This window comes from Oncorhynchus kisutch, unplaced genomic scaffold (genome assembly GCF_002021735.2).
Source record: "Oncorhynchus kisutch isolate 150728-3 unplaced genomic scaffold, Okis_V2 Okis06b-Okis10b_hom, whole genome shotgun sequence".
Lineage (NCBI taxonomy): Eukaryota > Metazoa > Chordata > Actinopteri > Salmoniformes > Salmonidae > Oncorhynchus > Oncorhynchus kisutch.
The window spans coordinates 20,436,395-20,447,828 of record NW_022261983.1 but is presented as its reverse complement, the minus strand read 5'-3'; the positions used below and the strand labels follow the sequence as shown (position 1 = coordinate 20,447,828).

General features: G+C 43.7%; 1 protein-coding gene across 2 annotated transcripts; it reads right to left on the bottom strand.

The window, feature by feature from the left end:
• Positions 1–1,796: 1,796 nt before the first annotated feature.
• On the bottom strand, positions 1,797–11,110 carry LOC109886207 (actin, cytoplasmic 1). 2 transcript variants are annotated; one of them, XM_031814038.1, is made up of 6 exons: positions 10,413–11,092; positions 8,972–9,100; positions 8,376–8,615; positions 7,427–7,865; positions 7,044–7,321; positions 1,797–1,825 (listed from the first exon to the last, which is right to left on the bottom strand). In XM_031814038.1, exons 2-6 carry the CDS (start codon positions 9,092–9,094, stop codon positions 1,814–1,816), a joined length of 1,092 nt encoding a protein of 363 aa, XP_031669898.1. In that variant the 5' UTR covers positions 9,095–9,100; positions 10,413–11,092; the 3' UTR covers positions 1,797–1,813. The 2 variants fall into 2 exon arrangements, with proteins under 2 accessions (XP_031669898.1, XP_031669896.1); XM_031814036.1 differs by lacking the exon at positions 1,797–1,825 and adding an exon at positions 5,836–6,621 and having other exon boundaries at positions 7,140–7,321; positions 10,413–11,110.
• Between the last annotated feature and the right edge of the window lie 324 nt (positions 11,111–11,434).

Sequence of the window (11,434 nt, the reverse complement as noted above, 5' to 3'; positions counted from 1 at the left end):
ACAGACATTTACTCGCCTTAAGACAGATTCATGCATGTAGGACCATAGTTCATAAATACAGACACCTACTCGCCTTAAGACAGATTCATGCATGTAGGACCATAGTTCATAAATACAGACATCTACTCGCCTTAAGATAGATTCATGCATGTAGGACCATAGTTCATAAATACAGACACCTACTCGCCTTAAGACAGATTCATGCATGTAGGACCATAGTTCATAAATACAGACACCTACTCGCCTTAAGACAGATTCATGCATGTAGGACCATAGTTCATAAATACAGACATCTATTCGCCTTAAGACAGATTCATGCATGTAGGACCATAGAAAACAGTCCTTGGCACATTACAGGAATAACTCATACGTGTCATCCTGCTAACTCCTCTGATAGGGACACCCCATGTTCTGGAGAAGAAGAAGAAGAAGAAGAACACCCAAGAGGTGTAACCATAGCAACGGGTGTCTTTTATACTGATAACAAGTTCAAACAGGTGTCATTACAGGTAACGAGTGGAGGACAGAGGAGCCTCTTAAAGAAGAAGTTACAGGTCTGTGAGAGCCAGATATCTTGCTTGTTTGTAGGTGACCAAATACTTATTTTCCACCATAATTTGCAAAATAAATTCATTAAAAATCCTACAATGTGATTTTCTGGATTTGTTTTCTCTCTCATTTTGTCTGTCATAGTTGAAATGTGCCTATGATGAAAATTACAGGCCTCTCTCATCTTTTTAAGTGGGAGAACTTGCACAATTGGTGGCTGACTAAATACTTTTTTGCCCCACTGTATATATAAGATATATAGTAGTGTTATAGCATATATATATATATATAAGTCTGTAGTGAAATCTGTAGCGTTACTAGTATCAGCTGAACGATATATAGTAGTGTTATAGTGTGTATATATATAAGTCTGTAGTGAAATCTGTAGCGTTACTAGTATCAGCTGAACGATATATAGTAGTGTTATAGTGTGTATATATATAAGTCTGTAGCGTTACTAGTATCAGCTGAACGATATATAGTAGTGTTATAGTGTGTATATATATATAAGTCTGTAGTGTTACTAGTATCAGCTGAACGATATATAGTAGTGTTATAGTGTGTATATATATAAGTCTGTAGTGTTACTAGTATCAGCTGAACGATATATAGTAGTGTTATAGTGTGTATATATATATTATATATAAAAAGTCTGTAGGGAGAAAGAAAGAAAATGTTCAGCATCTCTGCTTTGGCAACAAAATAAATGTAGTTTAATTATGAAGAAATTAAATATTTAAATATATTAAATTGAATTATGAAATATTTAAATATATTACGTTTAATTATGAAATATTTAAATATATTAAATTTAATTATGACATATTTAAATATATTACGTTTAATTATGAAATATTTAAATATATTAAATTTAATTATGAAATATTTAAATATATTACGTTTAATTATGAAATATTTAAATATATTAAATTTAATTATGAAATATTTAAATATATTACGTTTAATTATGAAATATTTAAATATATTAAATTTAATTATGAAATATTTAAATATATTACGTTTAATTATGAACAGTATCTTGCAGGATTCAATAGGTGGATTTGTAAGAGTTGTTGCCTCTAATTTAAAAGAATTATTCATCAAATAACTTGGGAAAAACTACCACTTTATTTTATGTGCAGTATTAATTTACCTTACTAACCACTTAATGTATGTGTACGTTAGTGTATTGTACCTGTTGACTGTTCATCACCATGGAGATTAATCAAATCAAATCAAATGTATTGATATAGCCCTTCGTACATCAGCTGATATCTCAAAGTGCTGTACAGAAACCCAGCCTAAAACCCCAAACAGCCAGCAATGCAGGTGTAGAAGCACGGGGGCTAGGAAAAACTCCCTAGAAAGGTCAAAACCTAGGAAGAAACCAGGCTATGAGGGGCGGCTAAGAAGAAACCTAGAGAGGAACCAGGCTTTGAGGGGTGGCCAGTCCTCTTCTGGCTGTGCCGGGTGGAGATTATAACAGAACATGGCCAAGATGTTCAAATGTTCATAAATGACCAGCATGGTCGAATAATAATAAGGCAGAACAGTTGAAACTGGAGCAGCAGCACAGTCAGGTGGAAGTTGAAACTGGAGCAGCAGCATGGCCAGGTGGACTGGGGACAGCAAGGAGTCATCATGTCAGGTAGTCCTGAGGCATGGTCATAGGGCTCAGGTCCTCCGAGAGAGAAAGAGAGAGAGAATTAGAGAGAGCATACTTAAATTCACACAGGACACCGGATAAGACAGGAGAAGTACTCCAGATATAACAGACTGACCTGACACATAAACTACTGCAGCATAAATATTGGAGGCTGAGACAGGAGGGGTCAGGAGACACTGTGGCCCCATACGAGGACACCCCCGGACAGGGCCAAACAGGAAGGATATAACCCCACCCACTTTCCCAAAGCACAGCCCCCACACCACTAGAGGGATATCTTCAACCACCAACTTACCATCCTGAGACAAGGTCGAATATAGCCCACAAACATCTCCGCCACGGCACCACCCAAGGGGGGCGCCAACCCAGACAGGAAGATCACATCAGTGACTCAACCCACTCAAGTGACGCACCCCTCCTAGGGACGGTATGAAAGAGCCCCAGTAAGCCAGTGACTCAGCCCCTGTAATAGGGTTAGAGGCAGAGAATCTCAGTGGAAAGAGGGGAACCGGCCAGGCAGAGACAGCAAGTGCGGTTTGTTGCTCCAGAGCCTTTCCGTTCACCTTCCCACTCCTGGGCCAGACTACACACAATCATATGACCCACTGAAGAGATGAGTCTTCAGTAAAGACTTAAAGGTTGAGACCGAGTTTGCGTCTCTGACATGGGTAGGCAGCCCGTTCCATAGAAATGGAGCTCTATAGGAGAAAGCCCTGCCTCCAGCTGTTTGCTTAGAAATTCTAGGGACAATTAGGAGGCCTGCGTCTTGTGACCGTAGCGTACGTGTACAGTGCCTTGCGAAAGTATTCGGCCCCCTTGAACTTTGCGACCTTTTGCCATATTTCAGTGAGGTGGGAGCCAAATTGAGCACGCCCAATTTTTCAGTTTTTGATTTGTTAAAAAAGTTTGAAATATCCAATAAATGTCGTTCCACTTCATGATTGTGTCCCACTTGTTGTTGATTCTTCACAAAAAAATACAGTTTTATATCTTTATGTTTGAAGCCTGAAATGTGGCAAAAGGTCGCAAAGTTCAAGGGCGCCGAATACTTTCGCAAGGCACTGTAGGTATGTACGGCAGGACCAAATCGGAAAGATAGGTAGGAGCAAGCCCATGTAATGCTTTGTAGGTTAGCAGTAAAACCTTGAAATCAGCCCTTGCTTTGACAGGAAGCCAGTGTAGGGAGGCTAGCACTGGAGTAATATGATAACTTATTTTGGTTCTAGTCAGGATTCTAGCAGCCGTATTTAGCACTAACTGAAGTTTATTTAGTGCTTTATCCGGGTAGCCGGAAAGTAGAGCATTGCAGTAGGCTAATCTAGAAGTGACAAAATTATGGATTAATTTTGTATGCATCATTTTTGGACAGAAAGTTTCTGATTTTTGCAATGTTACGTAGATGGAAAAAAGCTGTCCTAGAAATAGTCTTGATATGTTCGTCAAAAGAGAGATCAGGGTCCAGAGTAACGCCGAGGTCCTTCACAGTTTTATTTGAGACGACTGTACAACCATTAAGATGAATTGTCAGATTCAACAGAAGAACTTGCCCAACCCAGTCATTGAGTACATTGAGACGTCATAGTGGTTTGTGATGACGTTGGTTGGTTCATAGCTCTTGCAACACTGGGGTTGTGTGTTCGATTCCCACGGAGGACCCGAAAATGTCCGCACTCACTGCTTTCGCTGTCATTTGCCTAGTTACTAGTTTTGATTTAAATCGGCTTGACAATCTATGGCTGTCTAAGCAATGATCAACAACCAATTTGAAAGAGCTTGACGTCATTTTTAAAATATATATTTTTAGAAAATAATGGGCAAATATTGTACCATCCAGGTTTGCGCAACTCTCCCGACAGAGGAATTTATGCATTTCCTGCGCACTTCTGTGTTTGGTATTCAGACTAGGCTGTTGACCATATTATGTCCAGCAACACGCTCTGCAGGTGCGGCTCTTTCCCGATCTGAATCAATTTGATGGCCAACAGATTTTCTCGTGGAGTTTGCATTCAATGGGGGTTTCAAGTACATTTAGTTGAAGCCATCCCTTTAAATCTGGTGTACCTTTAATTATATATTATGTACACAGACTCACTAGAATACAGGGAGAGAACGGATTCACAATATAGAGATCGATGACAGAAAGTCATCAATGAATTTTCGTCTCCGTTTCAAAACCAACTGGTAGATTTAAAAATATTCTGATCTTGTAATTATTTAGACCGAAATGTACGGTTATCAATGTATGTATGAATAAGAAAAAACGGTTCGGGAAGCCTTTAAAATATATTGAGAAATTAAAAAAAAAATGCTTTTCCGGTCTGGAACCGGAAGGGTTCCCCAAACCTTTACTCGTGGTTTCCTCGATCGGTAACGTGGTAGAATTATGAGGGAATTAAATCAAGGTTAGAGTATGAAGAACATACCTTATTCTAGCACCAACTCAAACAAATAGTGGGTGAATAACATGCTATTCTCATGCTTAAATTCAAGGTCAGAAAAGGAACAGAGAGAAATGCGTTTTATTTAGTGTCTAATGGAAGTTCAGACCCCTCGACTTTTCCCACGTTACGTTACAGATGGTTTTTTCCCTCATCAATCGACCCCAGTGACAAAGCGAAAACAGGTGTTTAGAATTGTTTGCCAATAACATATCGTATTCAGACTCAGGACTTTGAAGCACCTTGGTACTGGTACCCAGGCTATATGAGTCGGACACCTCCAGACTCAGGCATGTATTGAGCTGTAAAAACATCTGATAGAGTCTCCAGGTTAATTCTGAGCTTCCAGCTCGACACAAACTATTCTGAAAAGCACATGCACTTTTCACGTCATTAAATCTCCCAGCTAAATCAACATTCCACCCCTGGTTACCACTATTGGTTTAACAAGCCAAACATGTGGGTAGACATGCTTTCTAATGTAATGTTAACCGCAAAGTACACTTACCTGGCAGAACAATCACTTGTATTTATTTGGGAACTTTCTCATTGAACGAGCAGCAGTCCAGAACATGCCGTACTCCCCTAGTCAATTAAAAGGGTAATTACACAACTTCCAAACCTTAAAGGTATTGAAATGAATTGGGTTTGAGTGGAAAACCAAATCCAGAATTAAAAATCGGCCGAACTTGAGTTGGAGATGAGGTGCCAATTTGAAATCAAACTGGCAACCCTGTTATTTCTCTCTTCTCCAAGAAGCTGATGATCAGGATGGAAACGCACCACTCTTAATTCAATGATACCCACACCGAGCCAGTTTAGTGTTACAACCCCTGAAGGCCGTTTAAAACCCACCGCTCATTCCTAGGCAGTCATTGTAAAATAATTGGTTCCCAACCCGACTTGCCTAGTTAAATAAATTGCTAGTGATGTTAACAGGTGCTAGCTGACAATTATCCAGACTTATTCAGTGTGTATCATTAGGTAGCTCAGTGAGAGATAAGATTCTGTCGCTGTACCCTAGGAAAGCACCAGGCTGTTGATTTGACTGAAACCCACACTAGACCCTTGTTACAACCCTCTTAATCCTGGACCCAGAAGCTTCCTGCCACCCCACCCAGACAACAGTGAACTGTAAAGGAAGGGAGTCTCAGACAGGAAGTGATGTCGGAACACATGTGCACTTTTATTGGGAGTTTAGTCAGTGTACAAGTTGGCCCCCCCCCCTCCACTGGTCCCTCTGGCACCCTAATCACCTCTGACCCCCCCCAGCAGAGGTCACAGTCGGGTTCATTTGCATAAACAAAAACAAATTAACAGGACCAAGACTTAAGGCTGCAAGTACAAAAAAAAACAGACATTGTGACATAATTTACATACAAGCCATTTACTGCCCCCATGTTACAGAACGCTGTGGCAGAGAGCCGGAAGCCGGCAGCCTTCACAGAGGCAAATACCTGTTCTGAAAAAGGTTTAACAAAACAATTGGAATGACTGGAAAAGAAACAGAATGTACATGTTGTTTTTAAAGTCCTCAGCTGCAGGATAGAATCTCAGGGGTCCTTTTACATTTATTTTTTATACCTCTTATAAACCTTTAATCCGTTCGTCACCGTTCCAGTTGTGTTTATTTTTTGTTTCACAGATCCTGAGTCAAAAAAAAAGCGCCAAAATAAGAGAAGCCATGCCAATGAGACTGAGAAGCTGGGTTTGGGCTCACTCCGCGGCCCCCTCTCTCTCTCCCTCTGGGTGGTGTGTCTGGTGGCAGAGCTGAAGTGGTAGTCGGGTGGCTGGGTCGGTCATTTGGGATTGGGTACAGTCTGTTTAGAAGCATTTACGGTGGACGATGGAGGGACCAGACTCGTCGTACTCCTGCTTGCTGATCCACATCTGTTGGAAGGTGGAGAGAGAAGCCAAGATGGAGCCTCCGATCCAGACGGAGTATTTACGCTCTGGGGGGGCGATGATCTGGAGAGGAGAGAGAGGGTTACATTAACATGGGTTGGACTGCAGTACTAACATCTGACCACACGGTGGGGTTAAATTAACATGGGTGAGACTGCAGCACTAACAACTGACCACACGGTGGCAGCAGAGGGTAAAATTAATATGGGTTGGACTGCAGTACCAACATCTGACCACACGGTGGCAGCAGAGGGTTACATTAACATGGGTTGGGCTGCAGTACTAACATCTGACCACACGGTGGCAGCAGAGAGTTAAATTACAGGTAAGGGACAGGACTTCAGATCAGTCTACTGGATACTAAGTTATGCATTGTATTGCTGTTTAGAGGTCTGAAGCAGTTGGTTTTTACAGTGTTAGACTAATGTAATAACTATGAGTGATCTTTATAAGGGACTGTTAGCTAAGCCTAATAGTAGTGAGAACCACACACACTGGTGTTGCCAGGCAATCCGATTAGATGACTGGTATTTAGTCCTAGTTGGTATAAGGGACAGACAGTTGACTGTAGTGATTCTAACCTTGATCTTCATGGTGGATGGGGCCAGAGAGGTGATCTCCTTCTGCATCCTGTCAGCGATGCCGGGGTACATGGTGGTTCCTCCGGACAGCACCGTGTTGGCGTACAGGTCCTTACGGATGTCCACGTCACACTTCATGATGGAGTTGTAGGTGGTCTCGTGGATACCGCAAGACTCCATACCTAGAGAGAGGAGACAAAATGGCCGTCACTACGCTGCTCACAAGACCGCTGCCGACGTCCAGTCTGACCTCAATGGACTGTTCTGAGTGTTTAGTTGAAACTCACCGAGGAAGGAGGGCTGGAAGAGGGCCTCTGGGCAGCGGAACCTCTCGTTGCCGATGGTGATGACCTGTCCGTCAGGCAGCTCGTAGCTCTTCTCCAGAGAGGAAGAGGAGGCAGCGGTGCCCATCTCCTGCTCAAAGTCCAGCGCCACGTAGCACAGCTTCTCCTTGATGTCTCGTACGATTTCCCTCTCGGCCGTGGTGGTGAAGCTGTAGCCTCGCTCCGTCAGGATCTTCATCAGGTAGTCTGTGAGGTCGCGGCCGGCCAGATCCAGACGCAGGATGGCGTGGGGCAGAGCGTAGCCCTCATAGATGGGCACTGTGTGGGTCACGCCGTCACCGGAGTCCATGACGATACCGGTGGTACGGCCAGAGGCGTACAGGGACAACACGGCCTGGATGGCCACGTACATGGCAGGGGTGTTGAAGGTCTCAAACATGATCTGGAGACGAGAGAGGAGAGGGATGAGTCACGGTGCTGGAGGACCACAGCAGGGAGGGGGGATGTGTCAAGGTGCTGGAGGACCACAGCAGAGAGGGATGAGTGTCAAGGTTCGAGATCAAGCCAGAAGAACATGCGCTAGTGAGTCGAGGGGTAAAGTTAGTGGAGAACCCGTTCAGAAACGCACAGCAGTCATCCCCACTGGGCTGTGTAGGTCGAAACAGACCCCCTGTAGCGTTAGTGTTGCTATGGTAACTCAGCTAGCAGAGGGCCATCTTATTGTTAGACTGAAAACCATCATTAAAGTGCCGTTACTAGCTCTACACGCCATAAGTCATCATTAAGGCCAGCAAGGTGCAGAACACAGAAAGGAGGAAAGACCTGGAGCTTCTAGAGAGATGAGACAAATCAGCTTTCAGAAGAGAGGGCCTGGAGGAGAGGAAGAGGAGCGTGAGGAAGGACATGGTAGAACTGAAGAGCAGAAGGAACTTTAGAGGTGAGTGACACATACCTGGGTCATCTTCTCCCTGTTGGCTTTGGGGTTGAGGGGGGCCTCAGTGAGCAGGACGGGGTGCTCCTCTGGAGCCACTCTCAGCTCGTTGTAGAAGGTGTGATGCCAGATTTTCTCCATGTCGTCCCAGTTGGTGACGATGCCGTGCTCGATGGGGTACTTCAGAGTCAGGATACCTCTCTTGCTCTGAGCCTCGTCTCCCACGTAGCTGTCTTTCTGGCCCATCCCAACCATCACTCCCTGAAAACAGGACAGGGTTAGTATATTCAGACGCTAGCTAGGACACGGCTAGCATACCAACTACTAGATTGGATGGGGTTAATATATATATATAGTTAGCAGTGTCCTCAATAGTAAGTCTGACTGCATTGAAGTGCATAAGGCTAGTTGTATGTAGCCACTTCTCAGGGATGTGATCTAAAAATGGTTCATCTCTATTCTAGTCACTAGGCCTCAAATTAATAGACAAATCAAACTAGAACAATATGTTAATTTTACAATTCAAAATGTCCCAAAACCCATCATATGAGATTTGTTTACATTTGGGCATTAGCAATAACAGGTCAATTTCCGGGTAAAAACCCCTTGTTCCTCACCTGATGCCTGGGACGCCCAACGATGGAGGGGAAGACAGCCCGAGGCGCGTCATCTCCGGCGAATCCGGCTTTGCACATACCGGATCCGTTGTCAACAACCAGTGCGGCGATTTCATCTTCCATTTTGAACTAAGAAAAGAAAGAAACCGTATGTAAAAATACAAACAAAGGCTACAAAGACAGACGTTTGAGAAGAGGGTAAAAAAAAAAAACTGCGTAGCCCTCGACACTTCCGCACAGCGCCACCCTTAAGAAACACTTCCGCATAGAGCCCTGTGACGACATGACGCAACACGTCCTGGCAGGTTGTAATGACGCGTTCTGACCGCTAGGTGGAAACCGCACTGCGCCCTCCAGACAAAGGAGAGTGGCGCTGCGTTCTTTCGATATTACCATATAAGGACATGTTTTGGGATTCTCAGCAGCCCTTTTGGCGGTTCACTACCAGAGAATAGGAACTTTTTTTTTGGACCAAAACCCGGATGTGACCACTCCCCTCTTAACCAAGTAGCATTTCAACCCCCCCGGCCGCCATTTTATAAACTCCCCAAAAAAACACAAGACGACCGTGGAAATCTGACTTTAAAATGTGCGTTAATGACATGGAAAATAAACCTCTTTATAAAATTTCAAACACTCCTTCTCAATATGAAATCCCAAGTCTATAACTCCCATTCAAAAGCTGATTTACTACTGAGGGGACTAAAAACAAAGACAATTATTTAGTTAACTGCTAAATCCAGTGTTGTGAATAAACCTGCCAGGTTTAGAGGCCATTTCCTGCTGGCCACGCCTTGGTCACTGCTGACGAGGTCCCGACCGGACCGGTTTCCCGAATAACCGCTCAGGTTATATTAACTACGGCTTTAAGTACTACACACATACCAATAAATAAAGTTAGTTTAATGTCTTGAGTTAAAACGATTTGTGTTGAGTGGTTGTTAAAAAACCGTTAACACGCAGGATAAACTAGGTCTGAACCTACAGCCGCAGAGCTCAACACAAAGACTCCGAGACCCCCCTTTTACCCCGGGAGGGGGGGTCCAACAGCTGGTAAAAAAGCAAATCAGTTGAACACCATGTTAAAATAAATATATTTGCTGTAGGTGGTTGTTGTATGGTGGTTAAGCCGGTTATCGATTACCTAAGTCACACCTGCATATCCGCCACAATTAATTAAACAGGATGCCCATTATAAAGTCTACATGTTTCACCCCTAGTAAATACATTTAGTGAACCTCATCAACCATGCATATTACTGAAAAACAGCATGTTAGCTTAGTCTACCCTATAATCATACAAACAGCCTTGTGGTTCATGTCCTCCACTATATAACAAACCAGATTAAAATGAATTAAAATGTGCAACCAGATACGTGTTTACTTTGTATGTTCCCAAAACAACCGCCATTAAATAGTAGAGATATGTAGGTTATTCTTACCTTTTGGTTTGGGAGGGGGGTGTTTCAAGGGTAAATGATATAATCCCGCACGAACTGCGTGTGACGGCGCCTCAAAGTGAACCGGTAGTCGGTGGGCGCGTGGTTTTTATCTCCCGGTTAGATGCCCGGCTCGAGCCATAAAAGGTAAACTTTCGGATTCGCGCAATCTGATTGGTCCGGTGTCACGGAACCGGGCGCGTCGCCATAACACGCTACTCCCTGCTGCAACTAAACTACAGCCGGTTGTGAAACGCCCCTTCTCTCTCTCTCTCTCTTTCTCTCTTAGCGAGGTATGAGGAAAAAAGGAGGAAATCAAAATGGGATCTATAAAATGTTTTCTAAGGCCCTATACAGAGTACAGCCGAGCCCCGTTTTAAAATGCAGCTGTAGTGGTCAGTTCGGCCTGGAGTTTAGGGTTTGTAGTTTGTAGTTAACTCAAAAGTGTAACTTGCATAGGCACCACTAGCTGGTTAGCTAGCTAACTGCTACATCCAAACAGACAGAATGCATCCTAACTCCTAGTCCCCAAGCTCTCTCTTGATGCATCCTAACTCCTAGTCCCCTAGCCCTCACATGATGCATCCTAACTCCTAGCCCCCTAAAACCTCACATGATGCATCCTAACTCCTAGCCCCCTAAGCCCTAACCAGCTGGCTAGTGGTGTTGTTCTGTTGTTCACTGTCAGCAGGCTTCGTTCTGGTAGCCCTCAAAAGAGGCAACATCTATCACACACACACACACACACACACACACACACACACACACACACACACACACACACACACACACACACACACACACTCTCTCTTTTACAGACACACTAGTGGACACTTTAACCTGCAGACTGTAGAGTAGAGTGGTCTGCAGGTTATGCTGGTAAATAGCCCCCCCTGCTATTTACCAGCCCCCCCTGCTATTTACTTCCTGTTCTAACAGCTAGCTGGGAAGAGTAGAGGCTATTTACCATGACCCTGCCTCCTGACTTCCTGTTCTAATAGCTAGCTGGGAGGAGTAGAGGCTAT